General features: G+C 48.0%; 1 protein-coding gene across 2 annotated transcripts; it reads left to right on the top strand.

The window, feature by feature from the left end:
* The first annotated feature begins 1,397 nt into the window (after positions 1 to 1,397).
* On the top strand, positions 1,398 to 15,794 carry LOC140851942 (uncharacterized). Of its 2 annotated transcripts, none has more exons than XR_012134761.1 (2): positions 1,398 to 15,176; positions 15,267 to 15,402. XR_012134761.1 is itself a non-coding variant. In XM_073244299.1 (2 exons), exons 1-2 carry the CDS (start codon positions 15,010 to 15,012, stop codon positions 15,491 to 15,493), a joined length of 363 nt encoding a protein of 120 aa, XP_073100400.1. In that variant the 5' UTR covers positions 1,398 to 15,009; the 3' UTR covers positions 15,494 to 15,794. The 2 variants fall into 2 exon arrangements, 1 of the variants encoding a protein (XP_073100400.1); XM_073244299.1 differs by having other exon boundaries at positions 1,398 to 15,145; positions 15,267 to 15,794.
* Positions 15,795 to 16,077: the final 283 nt, after the last annotated feature.

Genomic DNA, 16,077 nt, shown 5'->3' with positions numbered 1-16,077 from the left:
TTAGGGACTAAGAAAATGTGTAGTCAAACCCAGTAGCATCGCTATAAATAGCTAATGACATCGCAGGTCAAAAGACCTCTCACACCACTACAGCATCGAGAAGATCACTGATGAGTGAGTAGACACCATATGATTCTCATGTTGGTCACGCTCAGTGCAAGTTATTCTCTAACAACCACACCCGCACCGTCATCCTAGTATCTCTACACCGCAAATCCAAGACTCATCTGTCCATAAGGGAGGTGAACCGTACACCTATCTCAAATGGATTGATCACTGTCCTTCGTGACGATCTTTTGATCGTGAGTATTTAGAAATTAACCACTAATTAATGTATGTCTCAAATTCTTAGTTTTTTAAGAATATACAAAAATTATCTTTGTTAATTTCTAGGACAAATCATGAATACATAAATATGATTGAAAAGAAAAAATTATTTATTAGTAATAAAAAGATTACAAGTACAAGTTTAGACTCTGAAATTACATAATGTGTCAGCCAACAATTGGCTTTTATGGCACAAATCTAACACTGCTATCATTGGTGGCAATGGTGGCTGATGGACAATATTGTCGGGTCTGCTATTGAAAGAGTTGGGGGTGTGCGAGGAGAGAATCGAAGGAGAAGGGGGAGGAGAGATGAAAAGGTTTAAAAATAATTAAAAATATAAATAATAAAAAATGATGGGTTTATGGTGAGGTTTTATGAAATCAGGATCGTTGATCTTCACAAGATTTATCAGATAACTTATAATTCAGACTATGTATAAAATCAAATTTTATTATTTTAATATATATATAATAAATAAATAAAATAAAAAAAATTTAAAAAAATTTGTATCTTATATACCGTATGGGATTATAAGCTAGTTTTTCTTTGATAAAGTAACCATGGCTATAACGAGCAATGCATTTTGTCATTTTTGATGAAGATAGAGAGAGAATCCCTGGCCATTATGATGAATGAAGAAAATTTCAAAGGCAATTACCATTTGTTGCCGGAAAAAAAAAAAAGAAAAAAAGCAATTACCATTTACCTCCTACCAAAAAAACAATAAAAAAAAAAAACACACTTTTTCCCAAATTGAACTCCGTTTCCCCACCCACCCCGGCTCCTTTTACCGGGTTCGGATCTGAATCCTAGACCCTTTTAGAACGCCAGGGTCGTAGCTTTTCCGCCAAGTCACCGGAGGAGAACCCATTCCTCCGCCCTTCTCTCCACCGCTCTCCTGCTCCAAACCTCTCTGCTCTGCGCTCTGGGCGTCACCCTTCTCTCTGCTCTGGGCGTCACCCACTCGATCGATATGAAGAGGCCGAGATGTGTTCTTCTTCCCGGGATCTCGATTTTTCGTCTCGTCCTCATTTCTTGCGTCTTTCTGTGCTCTATTCCTAGTAAAGCAAACCAATTCTCTTCTTTTTCTTTAAAAAAATGTTATTTGTAAATATTTTGCATGGATTTCCTTCTTATTTAAAGACAGGAAAGAGAATAAATTGACTGCATGCATTTGGAGAAGTCTATCAAATTTTCTTGGGAAAAGTTGGGAGATTTCAGAGGTTTCTAATTCATATCGTGAGAGAGAGTAAGAAAGGATAGAGGTTGGAAACCGCTAAAATCTAGTTGAATTTTAGATATGATTTGCAGGAGTAACAGAAATAATTAAGAAAATAAGAGTTGGCAGCCAGTTTGGATAATAATGGTAAGAGGACAGGTTTTGTTTAGGATGGGTGTGAAATTATTATCGTTCATCAGATTCTTTATTGTTCATGAGTTCTTTTCTCCTCCGAAAAAAAACTTAAATATGAGCTTGAGGGTGTTTCCTAGGTTTGTTTTTTATGAATTGTTTTTCTTTTTCTTTGTGCTATTGCAATGGTTGATTTTGTCCCCCAATTGCAATTACATAATTTTCAATTCCTTGAAAATTAATGTAGACATTTGAAGCAATGAGTCAGAAAATGAAGATCAGCTAAAATTTTTTAGTGTCTGCTTTTCAGAGCCAAAGCATACGACGTATGCATGTTGACTTACAGTGCTTGATTGTTGCATGGGTAGTGTTGGTGCAAAAATCCGCTTGCGCCGGAGAAGCTGGAGTCGAGGAAGTCGCGGTCGCCGTCGGGACCTGCAAAGGAAGTCTAAACCGGAGGTGGGGTTGCTCCGGCAAGATCCTCCGACGCTCAAGTCAGTTCTCTGCCTCAATAAGAATGGAGTGCTCGAACGGAGAATTTAGCAGAGTTTTTAAATGAAAGATGAGAGCTTATCGAATAACGTATCTGGGGTTTCCCTTTTATAGAGGGAGAAGGCAACAGATTGATAGCGATGCCTGTAACCGTCTGGTAGTGGGCCGCCCAGAGTCAGGAGAAATTTATTACGGAGAGTAGTGGAGCGGGGTCGTGGCTATCGCCGTGGCTTGCCACGCGGGATCAGTTATGGGGAGTGGAGCGGCGTCCGCTGTCGTGACTCATCTGGGGGTGGTGGAATCGCACAGGATCCGCCGCAGGGAGTGGAGCAGAATCATGGCCGTTAATCAGCCTGTCAGAGAGTAATGGGGTCGCGTAGGGTCCGTCGCAGGGAGTGGAGCAGTGTTGTCCGTTATTATGGCCCGCCAGGGGGTCCAGACTTGTCGGTCGGAGCTTGGTTGGAGTCGGTAGCGAGGTCCGGCACCCGTAGAAGTCCGGACGAAGTCTACTTGCAGTTGGGGTCGTGGGCAGAGTCCGGCTCCCGTAGGAGTCCGGACGAAGTCTGTCTGCAGCCGTTGGTGTCGAGGACGAAACTCGGCTCCCGTAGGAGACCGAGCGGAGTCCTCTCAGAGTTGATGTGGCGGACGGAGTCCGGCTCCCGTAGAAGTTCGGGCGGAGTCCTTCTGCAGTTGAAGTTGGCGATGGAGCCCGGCTCCCGTAGGAGTCCGGGCGGAGTCCTCCTGCAATTGAAGTTAGGTGCGAAGTCCGGCTCCCGTGGGAGTCCGGACGAATCTTACCGGCGGTTGAAGTTGGTGACGGAGCTCGGCTCCCGTAGGAGTCCGGGCGGAGTCCCTCTTGAGGTTGGAGCTGTGGACAGAGCCCATCTCCCGTGGGAGTCCGGGCGGATCTTACCGGCAGTTGAAGTTGGCGATGGAGCTCGGCTCCCGTAGGAGTCCGGGCGGAGTCCTCCTTGAGGTTGGAGCTGGCGACGTAGCCCGGCTCCCGTGGGAGTCCGGGCGGATCTTACCGGCAGTTGAAGTTGGCGATGGAGCTCGGCTCCCGTAGGAGTCCGGGCGGAGTCCTCCTGCAATTGAAGTTAGGTGCGAAGTCCGGCTCCCGTGGGAGTCCGGATGGATCTTACCGGCAGTTGGAGTTGGCGATGGAGCTCGGCTCCCGTAGGAGTTCGGGCGGAGTCCTCCTTGAGGTTGGAGCTGGCGACGTAGCCCGGCTCCTGTAGGGGTCCGGGCTGAGCTCGCAAGGGCTAATCCCGCTGAGAACTTCGGTTGTGGGTATTTTGTACCCAACACTAGTCCCCCTACTTCCGAGTTTGAATTTCGAATGAAGGAAGTACAGAGAGATGGGCATGGCCGAAGTTATCCCCTCAAATTCTGCGCATAACTGCCCTTGGATATGTTGGCATTTAATGTGCGCACGTCAGAGCCCTTTTTCCGGTTAAGGCGACCTGAAGAGTCTTTTCGGAACTCCCGCCGAAACGTGATCCCAAGCGTCGCGCTACGGAAATTTGCGAACAGTCAATCTTCGATAGCGGCGAGTGGGACATGCGGGACACGTGGCACGCACCAGTTGGCCTAGGGACACCCGCCGCCATAACTGCGCTAAGATCCGTTGGCTATTTAAACCCCCTGCTCTTCCTTCGGGGCTTCATCCTGCCGAGAGGACGGCACCTTTCTTTCGTCTGAGAGCCTAGCTACTCAGCCACTTCCTCCGCACCGGTCCTTGCCGTCTTCAGCCCCTCGATTCTTCTCTAAGGGGTTCCCACGTCATGTCCTCCACCCCGGAGGCCATCCTCGAAGGGATGTCTAGGGCTTGGAGGAAGGCGAGGAGGAGAACAGCGGCTGGTGAGTTCTCCGGTCATCAAGTGGCCGCTGAGGATCCCCATCGTTTCAAAGGGGGCTCAAGGAAGAATTCCTTCAACAACAGGGTTTAATAACGGGGGCCGCCGGTAAAGGTATTCTGCCCGAGAATTTCGGAGTAGCAAGGCGGGGTGATACCGGTCAAGAGGGCAGAGCTATCGTCACAAGCTGTGGCGGAATCCTTGATGCCGTCGGGGCCGAGGGACCAGAAGCGGTCGACGTCGACGGTGGGGCAGTAAAACTTGTTGCGGGGACGGTGGAAGTAGCGCATGCCGACCTTGCCGGAGCGTTTTGGACGGTGGCTACCACGGAGTATTCGGTGACGACGCATATCTTTGGCGCCACCGTTGCCCCCAGGGTGACTCTGGTTCTTCTTGAAACAGGTCTTCGTCGCCACTGCCGTTGCCCTTACCGCCCCCGGGAATCTATCCCATCCTTTTCCCCCTGAGGTTGGGACTTCGGAGGTGGGGCGAAGCAAGGCGGGGCGAAAGCCGATAGGCCCGCCACACGCACTGGACACGAAATGGAAAGAGAAGTTTGCAGCTTGAAGCGGCTTCTGGTGTATCCTTTCCAAACCGTGTTCTCGATGTCGTCGATGATGTATTTTATTTTATTTTATTTTATTTTTTTTTTTGGCCCACCGGGTCTTGTAACGTACACCTTGTTGGTTGAAAAATGAAAAGGAGATTTTGTTACCTCGTCTGCATCTTGCATCGAATAGTTGTCTGTCGAACTTCTTTATTCTTCTTTCTTCTCTCTTCCTCCTTTTCTTCTATTCTTTTTCACGTCGTCCTAAGGTCATCGACGACCTCTTTTATTCGTGTTGGATTGTTATTTGCCGAGCTCCTTTTCGATTTTTACGCCGTTCGAAGATACCCGGTTGTCATTTTTCCGTCAATGGCTGCAGGCTCGCTTGGGGCCATTCGGGCCTGGGGTCCCTCCTAGGGCTTGAATTCGAGGATCCGAGCTTCTGTCACCCTAAGTAAGTTGTCCTATTTTGTGTCGAAAACTTCCTCAAAAGCTGGGACTCCCGATGGGAGCCCCAGTCCTTGCGGTGACAGAGTTTTCTGTACCTCGACCGCTGTCCGTTTTCCAATCGTAGCTGTCATGGTCCGTTGCCTTCCTTTTTCCTTTTCGCTCGGAATTTTTCTCCGCTGAAGTCAAGGCGAAGTTCGGCTCCCGTGGGAGTCCGGACGGAACCCTCCTGTGATTGGAGTCGTGGGCGGAGCCCGGCTCCCGTAGGAGTCCGGGTGGAGTCTTCCTTGGCATCGTGGTCGGAGCCCGGCTCCCATAGGAGTCCGGGTGGAGTCTTCCTTGGCATCGTGGACGGAGCCCGGCTCCCGTAGGAGTCCGGGTGGAGTCTTCCTTGGCGTCGTGGACGGAGCCCGGCTCCCGTAGGAGTCCGGGCCTTCCACTTTGCTCGAGCCAGGGCGAGGTTCTCCTCCCATTCCCGGCCCGGTTGTGGGGGCGCGTTAGGGCGCTGTAAGGCCTCTCCCCCCATCCGGTCTAAAAGAACCGGGCCTTTGACTTTGCTCATGTCAGGACGAGGTTCTCCTCCCGTTCCCGGCCCGGTTGTGGGGGCGCGTTAGGGCGCTGTAAGGCCTCTCCCCCCATCCGGTCTAAAAGAACCGGGCCTTTGACTTTGCTCATGTCAGGACGAGGTTCTCCTCCCGTTCCTGACATGGCTGTGGGGGCACATATGGGCATTGTAGGGCCTCTCCCCCATCCGGTCTAAATGGAACCGGGCCTTCGACCTTGCTCAAGTTAAGGCGAGGTTCTCCTCCTGTCCCTAACAGGGCTGTGGGGGCGCATATGGGTGTTGTAGGGCCTCTCCCCCATCCGGTCTAAATGGAACCGGGCCTTCGACCTTGCTCATGTCAGGACGAGGTTCTCCTCCTGTTCCTGACATGGCTGTGGGGGCACATTAGGGCGCTGTAAGGCCTCTCCCCCCATCCGGTCTAAATGGAACCGGGCCTTCGACCTTGCTCATGTCAGGACGAGGTTCTCCTCCTGTTCCTGACATGGCTGTGGGGGCACATTAGGGCGCTGTAAGGCCTCTCCCCCCATCCGGTCTAAAAGAACCGGGCCTTCGACCTTGTCGGGATGAGGTTTCCCTTTCGTTTTTGATACAGTTTGTTTGCATTGTCCAAGGACATATAGGTATGTGATTTTCAATTAAAATGAAGTTACTGGTAGTACATCCGCAAGTTTTCCGAGCTCCACGGTTGTGGGAGGTCGGCTCCTCCGAGTTCCTTAAGATAATAAGTTCCGGGCCGGACTACTTCTTTGACTTCATACGGTCCCTCCCAGTTTGGGGCGAGTTTCCCTCGGTCCTGAGGTTGCGAGACAGCGGCTCGTCGAAGCACTAGATCTCCCGCTCTAAAGGCTTTGTTCTTAACCCGGACGTTGTAATATCGAGCAACCTTCTGTCTGTAGGATGCCATCCGAACCTGAGCTATCTCCCGTCTTTCTTCCAGTAGGTCGAGGTTGGCTCTAAGACCTTGCGAACTTTGATGTTCGTCGAACGCCACGACTCGTGCTGACGGGAGTTTAAGCTCGATGGGGATGACGGCTTCCGTACCGAAGGCTAAAGCGAAAGGGGTCTCCCCCGTAGGTAGCCTCTGAGTAGTTCGATACGCCCACAACACATGATAAAGTTCGTCCGTCCAAGTTCCCTTCGCTTTTTCAAGCCTTGTCTTAATCCCCTGCAAAAGGGTTCTGTTGGTCACCTCAGCTTCGTCGTTCGCTTGGGGATGGGCTACTGATGTGAAGTTGTGGGAGATGTTTAGGTCTTCACAGAATTCGGCGAATTTCGCTCCCGCAAATTGTTGTCCATTATCAGTGATTAGGGTTCTAGGCAGACCGAACCTACACACGATCGATTTTCAGACGAAATCTTGTACTTTTGCTTCCGTGATTTTTGCTAGTGGTTCGACTTCAACCCATTTGGTGAAGTAGTCGATCGCTACGAGGAGGAACTTCCTTTGCCCAGATGCCATGGAAAAAGGGCCAAGGATATCCATCCCCCATTGTGCAAAAGGCCATGGGGCACTCAAGGGTGTGAGCTCGGTGGTGGGTTGTCTCTGGACGTTGGCGTATCTCTGGCATCGATCACACTTTTTGACATATTCAATCGAATCACGATGCATCGTTGGCCAGTAATATCCCTGGCAGAGCAGCTTGTGGGATAAAGATCTAGCCCCCAAATGGTTTCCGCAAATCCCCTCATGTACTTCCCACAAGGCGTAGTCAGCTTCCGAGGGCCGGAGACATTTCAAGAGGGGCAAGGAGTATGATCTTCTGTACAATTTGCCCTCATAAAGGATGTACCGGGAGGCTTGATTTTGGAGCTTCCGAGCCTCCTTCGCGTCCTGGGGGAGAACTCCATCTCTGAGATAGGTTATCAGCGGGTCGACCTAGCTGGGCTCATGGTCGATCTCCATTACGGGCCGCGATTCCTCTGTACTCGGGTGTTTTAGAACTTCAAAGAGGACGCCTTTGGGCAATTCGGCCGGAGCCGATGTCACCAGCTTGGAGAGAAGATTGGCTCTGGTATTCTCCAACCTTGGGATCTGTCTAATGTTGAAGCTGCTGAAGGCGGGGGTGAGCTCCTTTACCTTCTCAAGGTATCTGGCCATACTGTCCTCCCGCGCTTCGTAACTCCCGCTGACTTGCCCCACCATCAGTTGAGAGTCACTGTGCACCCGGAGCTGACTTATTCCCAGCTCTCTGGCGATCCTTAGTCTTGCGATCAGAGCTTCATATTCCGCTCCATTGTTTGTTGCGGGGAACCCGAAACGCAGAGCGTACTCCGCGATGACTCCCTCCGGACTGACCAAGATCAGGCCGGCACCTGCGCCCGACATGTTGGAAGATCCGTCCGCATAGAGGGTCCAAAAGCAATCGAAGGGATTGGCCTCTTCGTTGGGGGAGTTCGGTTGAGACTTCAGGTCGTCAACTTTGCTTTGCTCAGGTTCGGCCTCCTCTGGGATGGTGCACTCTACTATGAAATCTGTCAGTATTTGGGCCTTTACTGCTGGTCTAGGTCTGTAGTTGATGTCGAATTCCATGAGCTCAATCGCCCATTTTGCCATTCTTTCGGAGGTGTGAGCCCAGTGCAAAACCGCCTTGATCGGTTGATCGGTGAGTAGCGTTACGGTGTGCCCCTGAAAGTAGGGTCGGAGCCTCCGTGCTGCAACCAACAAGGCGTAGGTCAGTTTTTCTAATTTGGTGTACCTGGTCTCGGCGTCCCTCAGCGCGCGGCTAATGTAGTAGACTGGTCGCTGAACTTTCGTTTCTTCTTTGACAAGGACGGCCGCGAGGGCCATGGGAGAGACCGCTAGGTATAAAAATAGTTCCTCCCCAGGTTCAGGCTTTGCCAACAGCGGGGGTGAGCTAAGGTAGCTTCTTAACTCTTCGAACGCCTGTTGGCACTCAGAGGTCCAACAGAAGTTCTTCGGCTGCTTGAGAGTTTGAAAGAAGGGCAAGCACCGTTCGGCCGACCTCGCGACGAAGCGATTAAGAGCCGCTATCCTCCCTGTGAGGCGCTGAACCTCTTTGATCGACTTTGGGGCGGTCATCTCCTGGATGGCGCGAATTTTCTCTGGATTGGCCTCAATCCCGCGCCCTGATACCATGAAGCTCAGGAACTTTCCTGAGGTTACTCCGAAAGTGCATTTAGTTGGGTTCAGCTTCATTCTATACTTTCGGAGAGCGTCAAAGGTCTCCTCGAGGTCGGCGACATGATTTCTGGAAGACTTGCTTTTTACGAGCATATCGTCCACGTAGACCTCCATGTTTCGGCCGATCTGCTCTTTGAAGATTTTGTTCACCAACCGTTGGTAGGTTGCGCCCGCATTCTTGAGGCCGAAAGGCATGACCCTGTAACAGTAAAGGCCGCGATTAGTGATGAAAGCTGTCTTTTCTTCATCTTCCGACGTCATTCTAATTTGATTATAGCCGGAGAACGCGTCCATAAAGGTGAGGAGCTCATGGCCTGAGGTCGCGTCCACCAGTTGGTCGATTCTGGGGAGGGGGTAGCTGTCCTTTGGACAAGCCTTATTCAGCTTTTTGAAGTCTATGCACATCCTCCACTTGCCGTTTGCTTTTTTGACCAGAACAACATTGGAAATCCAATCAGGATAATTGACTTCCTTAATGAATCCGGCCTTGAGGAGCTTATCCACTTCCTCGGCTATCGCCTTCTGCCTCTCCGGGACATGACTCCGGATTTTTTCTTTCGTCGGTCGATGCTTTGGATCGACGGCCAGATGATGCTCCATGACTTCCGTGTCAATCCCCGGCATGTCCGCTGGAACCCAAGCGAAAACGTCCGCATTCCTTCGTAGAAAATCAATAAGACGCGTCCGCACCTCCTCCCCCAGGTTGGAGCCAATTAGCGCCACATGCTCCGCGTTCCCATCATTCAAAGGGATTGGGACCAGATCTTCGATTGGGCCGCCCCTTTCTTCGGTGAGGTCATCGCGAGCATCGAGTCCATCGACGGGACAGGGGTCAGCCTGATCGCTTCTTTGCAAGGCGATGTTGTAGTAGTGTCTGGCCAGGGCTTGGTCTCCCTGGACCTCTCCGATCTCCTGGTTGGTGGGGAACTTCAACTTCAAATGGTAGGTCGAAACGACAGCTCGGAGAGCATTGAGGCCGAGTCGGCCAAGGATTGCATTGTAGGCGGATGGCGCCTTCACCACCAAGAAATTCACCAGAGCCCTGGATTGCTTTGGATATTGACCCGCGGCCACAGTCAAAGCTATCATTCCTTCCGTCGGAACGGCGTCACCGGTAAACCCTACCAGGGGGGAGCAAATCGGCCTCAGATGACCGTCAAGAGCGGACATTCTTGAAAAGGCGTCATAGAACAAGATGTCGGCCGAACTTCCGTTGTCGACAAGAATGCGACGGACGTCGTAATTTGCTATGTTCAAGGAAACTACGACTGCGTCGTTATGAGGGAATTGGACTCCCTGGGTGTCTTCTTCGGTAAAGGTTATGGGTTCTTCAACCTTTTGCTGCTTGGGAGATACAGCCGGTATGTTGGTTGCCTCCCGCCGGGATCCCCCCGAAATGGTGTTGACGGAATCTGATAGAGGCCGATCGTCCGGCCATTCCTTGTCGGCGACCATAGCCGGAGATAGTTGTGCGAATGCCTCGCGAGAAGGCATCAGATGAGGAAAGGAGGAGTGGGTGCCGGATAAGATGACCGGAGGTGGATCCGTTGAGCGCTCCTTTAAGAACAAGGGTATTGCGAAGACACACGCCCTCCTTCTAGCGCCAATCCTGTTGGTGCAAAAATCCGCTTGCGCCGGAGAAGCTGGAGTCGAGGAAGTCGCGGTCGCTGCCGGGACCTGCAAAGGAAGTCTAAACCGGAGGTGGGGTTGCTCCGGCAAGACCCTCCGACGCTCAAGTCAGTTCTCTGCCTCAACAAGAATGGAGTGCTCGAACGAAGAATTTAGCAGAGTTTTTAGATGAAAGATGAGAGCTTATCGAATAACGTATCTGGGGTTTCCCTTTTATAGACGGAGAGGGCAACAGATTGATAGCGACGCCTGTAACCGTCTGGTAGTGGGCCGCCCAGAGTCAGGAGGAATTTATTGCGGAGAGTAGTGGAGCGGGGTCGTGGCTATCGCCGTGGCTTGCCACGCGGGATCAGTTACGGGGAGTGGAGCGGCGTCCGCTGTCGTGACTCATCTGGGGGTGGTGGAATCGCACAGGATCCGCCGCAGGGAGTGGAGCAGAATCATGGCCGTTAATACAGCCTGTCAGGGAGTAATGGGGTCGCGTAGGGTCCGCCGCAGGGAGTGGAGCAGTGTTGTCCGTTATTGTGGCCCGCCAGGGGGTCCAGACTTGTCGGTCGGAGCTTGGTTGGAGTTGGTAGCGAAGTCCGGCACCCATAGAAGTCTGGACGAAGTCTACTTGCAGTTGGGGTCGTGGGCAGAGTCCGGCTCCCGCAGGAGTCCGGACGAAGTCTGTCTGCAGCCGTTGGTGTCGAGGACGGAACTCGGCTCCCGTAGGAGATCGGCCGGAGTCCTCTCAGAGTTGATGTGGCGGACGGAGTCCGGCTCCCGTAGAAGTTCGGGCGGAGTCCTTCTGCAGTTGAAGTTGGCGATGGAGCCCGGCTCCCGTAGGAGTCCGGGCGGAGTCCTCCTGCAATTGAAGTTAGGTGCGAAGTCTGGCTCCCGTGGGAGTCCGGACGAATCTTACCGGCGGTTGAAGTTGGTGACGGAGCTCGGCTCCCGTAGGAGTCCGGGCGGAGTCCCTCTTGAGGTTGGAGCTGTGGACAAAGCCCATCTCCCGTGGGAGTCCGGGCGGATCTTACCGGCAGTTGAAGTTGGCGATGGAGCTCGGCTCCCGTAGGAGTCCGGGCGGAGTCCTCCTTGAGGTTGGAGCTGGCGACGTAGTCCGGCTCCCGTGGGAGTCCGGGCGGATCTTACCGGCAGTTGAAGTTGGCGATGGAGCTCGGCTCCCGTAGGAGTCCGGGCGGAGTCCTCCTGCAATTGAAGTTAGGTGCGAAGTCCGGCTCCCGTGGGAGTCCGGATGGATCTTACCGGCAGTTGGAGTTGGCGATGGAGCTCGGTTCCCGTAGGAGTCCGGGCGGAGTCCTCCTTGAGGTTGGAGCTGGCGACGTAGCCCGGCTCCTGTAGGGGTCCGGGTTGAGCTCGCAAGGGCTAATCCCGCTGAGAACTTCGGCCGTGGGTATTTTGTACCCAACAGGTAGTTTCTTTACCTAGAGAAATTTGTGGCCTACCATATCAACTATAAACATTATGGAAGTTACATCCAATCCAAGAGAGAGAGAGGGGTTATGGAATACTAGAAAACATTTGGATATTGAGTTATAAAGGAATTTGTGGTAGTTGATAGAATAGACGAAATAATTCAGTGCAAATGGAAAAGGATATTTGCTTTTCTTTTCTTTTGTTCTTGGCATATGTATCTGTTGATTTATTAAAAGGTTAAAATTTGCAAGCACAATAAAGATTCATGGTTCGTGTGGTTTGATATCTTTCCATAAAATGCTCTCAAGTTGTCAACTTTATATTGTATTGGTTTCTATGATCATGGGTGAAGGTTTTAGAGTTTTCAGATTGGGGCAAATCTTTTTGCTTAAAGTTGTCACAGAACTTCTTGTTCTGCAGGAGGTTTTTCATCAAAGGCAGTTACACTTGGGTCAATCCAAATTTCTAATACTCATGAATTTCTGGTTGGCGAGCCAACCATTTATTTTTACTGTAGAGGCGAGAAAAAGATAATATTGCCAGATGTGAAGGAGAAACACTTTTTCTACACTTTCAGGGGCAAAGAGTCTTGGCAGGTCTATAATTCTTTCATCACATAGATGACTCAAAATCTATTATGTTGCATAGTTATTTATGTTATGTTCTTATTTGTCGTCCACACTAGTTTCTCTTGGTGTAGAGCGAACAAACTTAGATAAATCATATTAGCACAAAATACATAAGCAACAATCATTCTCCCATCTATTCATTGCTAGCGGTAATAACTGTGCTCACCTTAGGAAATATTATCCTACCATGTCACTGGGTATATACCTGGTTTGGCTTTGAGGGAAGTTTTTACTAAATTTGCAAGCAAGAATTACTTCATATTTGGTCAATTTAAATTTGCAGCAATCAAAAAAAAAAATACTAATATATTGGTCCCCTTGGTGCTCCTATGCTTAAGACTGTTGGAGGCTTGATCTGAGTTATAACCAGAATACACCTTCTTTTGAGTGCTTATAACTAAAGGAGCAATGATTTGGTGATGTGTATAAGGTTATTGTTTTCTGAATCTACTCATGTCCTCATCTTATAGTGAGCTAGTGTTCTACTGCTATGATAACATAAACTCAGACTCAAGAATTTCTCTAGAAGTTTGCCAATGGGACTTGGTTCCCGCCATTAATCATAATTTTTTTTTGAAAAAAATCTAAAGTTCATGAGGTTTGTCCTTTTTAAGATGTTAATGACTGAATTCTTTCCTTCCCATTTCTGCATTCATCTTTCATTTCATCTAAAGCTAAATATTGTTCAAACAAAGAATTTTCAAAGATATTAGCTTCAGCAGAGTCAACATGCCCATCTGGCTGTTGTACTTCTGTGGGGAAGAAAGAACCTTGTATTTGTTTTTCCTACTATAAGTTGCAATAGGCTATTGTATGTTGATTCAGTAGCCACAATTATTGTCATGATCCTATTTAAGAGGCTAGAATTCTTATAGAGATGAGATGGGGCCTATAAAAATGTTCATTTGAGCACTTGTTATGGCAGCAAAGAAAATTTTCCCACTTTCCTCCAACTTTGATTGAAAAATGAATTTCTCCTTTAATTCATTATTTAAGAGTAAACTCTGGGTATGTTTTAGTTTTATATAACACTTTTTTCAGTTTCAAAAGTTTACTTTATTTTGTAGCTAATTTTGTTAATTTAGTGTAACATTTTCATGAACAATTGATGCTTTTTATGTTTTTGTTACTGGCATGAAGAATAAATAGAAATCCATCTATGTTTATCTTAGTATGCTTTTAATTAATAACCACAAGACAAAATGACTTATTGTTTAGAGGTTTTAACAATGGTAAACAAATCTGGACAGCCCTCTGGTAACAATGGAGATCTTAAACTTTCAGAAAATTTTCTATTCTTATGAGCATAAAACATCCATAATGTCCTCTCTGTCATCTAAGGACACTTATTTTAAGCAATTAGGTCGGAACCCAATTTCATGGCTGAGTATGGAACTGGAATTTTGGGTGTCTATAGTTTAGAAAGTAGAGTTATTATTGTCGATATTATAATGCAGCATCATGATGTTAGCACTGGCTTAAAGAAAAATATTGGCAAATCACCAATATATCACTTCTGTTCTAAATTGCATATGGATATTGTAATCTGATGAAGGCTGGGCATGCTTCAATGTTTTGCTTAACATCTGACTGGGATCATAGATTTATAATTTCAGTTCCAAATGTATGTGTGGATAATCTTTTAAAAAGGAAATAACTTTGAAATACTTTATCTTTTAATTAGTTCCATCATTATATGAAAGATGCTCTTTGGAAAAGGATAACATCTGATGAAGATCAAGACATGCTTCTTCACATTCTCTTTGCTATCTCTGACTAATCTTCAGCATTGACAGCAGCTTTTTTTTTTCTTTTTTTTTTTGGAGAAATAGGAGGGCTAAAATGCCTACCTACATTTCATTGAAATGATGAAAGGATATACAAGGTTTACATTGAAATTCTGGGGAGGACAATGTGGAACAGGTAGTAGATATCTTATTTGCGATTTTGCCTGTCAGTTGGGAAGTTCCGTGGAGCTAGTTACCTCTGACTCAATCAGTAGTTGTCATGGCATCCTGGGTGGTCTTGTCAAAATTTCTGTTATTACTCTCTTTTGATACACTAGATGCGTGCCATAGCTAGATTGTCCCATTCTTGCTGAATAGAAAGTTGCAAGTCATGTATCCAAGTCAACCAGAGGGACATGAGTTTGGTTGGTGCAGGCTTGCTAATATTTCAACAAGCAGGAAATGTTGCCAAACTTGGGTCATAAAATTGCAAGATAAGAATAGATGATCATTAGATTCTGGTGCAGACTGACAGCACAAAATTTGAACTTTTGACTTGGTTTAGCTTTGAACTATTGTCTTTCATCAATACTACCATACTGGTGAATGTGAAAGTTCGCCAGCAAGCACTCTCTTAAGCAAAAAATTACCACCTATTGCAGATATTAAGGCACTTCAACAAATTCATAATTCTCTCCTATCCACAAGTCCTAGTAGCAATCAAGGACATTCTTATATCTGTTTTTGCCTGAGACCTCTACTTACTGACAGAGGATACTGCCATCTATCAATGTCTTGGCTTTAAATACAGAGACCTAGCTGCCAAGAAATGTTTGCATTCAGATAATAAGTGCAAGCGCTGTGGTTTGTATGAGATGGATGGTATAAAATCTGATGATGTTTTTGATGAGTGGGAACTGTGTCTTGATGATTTTGTTGATGGCAAATCTATACATTTTAAGGAGGAGTTCAATGCCACATTCATATGCGAGGAGTGTACAGCTGCTGCTGGTGCAAATCTCTCTCTCTCTCTCTCTCATGGGTGCGCGCGCGCACACACACACACAATGGCTTTGTATCTGCTTTGATGTTTTTGCCCTGACTATGTTGTTGACCATTGTTCCTGTTGTAGATGCTGGTATAACTTCTGGCTCAAAGAGTGGATCTGTTGACAACAAAATGCATGTGGTTCTAGTGATAGTTATCAGTGCATTGGTTTCTGTTATAGCTGCTGCTGGAACTGTTGGTGCATACAGATACTGGCAGAAGAGGAAGAGGGAACAAGAACAGGCTCGATTTCTAAAGCTTTTTGAAGACGGAGATGACATCAAAGATGAACTTGGTCTGGGGCAGATATAACAACACTGTGGCAGAGCTTGATTTTGATTGTCAGTGTACCATACAGAGAGTGTCGTACCAATTTCTGATGGATGTTCAACGGACATCAGAAAACGGTATCTGGATCAGATACCAAGGGAGCTTACCGAGTGGACAAGTACTTGTATTCTTGATTCTTTATGCCAGCATAGTTTTGATGGTGTATATTGTTATTGGATCTAACACTGTGAGTTGAAGTTCCACATGGTGTTGTATCACTATGAGATGGGGCAGAACATATTCAAATAGACTTGCAAGAGAGAACTTGAGCCTTTGATAAGAATTTCATGGTCTTTTTATGCTTTGCTAAGCAAGAAACGGCAATCAAGTCATTCCTTCCCACCAGCTACAAGGAAATTTGATCATGTATAATCCTCATTAAGCTAGTCAAGCTGGCTCTTCTTTTTTGTTTTTCTTTTGTTTTTTATTTTTTGATGTTTCTTTAGCTTTTTATATCCATGTGAGAGAGGCTCTCCCTCATGGAACAAGTAACGGCCAATAGTACTTTCACTTCCATGAGAGGATAGAAGGTTCTCGGACCATGCTGCTCGAGAGAAGCCACTCTT

The sequence above is a fragment of the Elaeis guineensis genome, chromosome 10, assembly GCF_000442705.2.
Source record: "Elaeis guineensis isolate ETL-2024a chromosome 10, EG11, whole genome shotgun sequence".
NCBI lineage: Eukaryota > Viridiplantae > Streptophyta > Magnoliopsida > Arecales > Arecaceae > Elaeis > Elaeis guineensis.
Note: the sequence above shows the minus strand (reverse complement) of the source record. Positions and strands in the feature narration are given on the sequence as shown.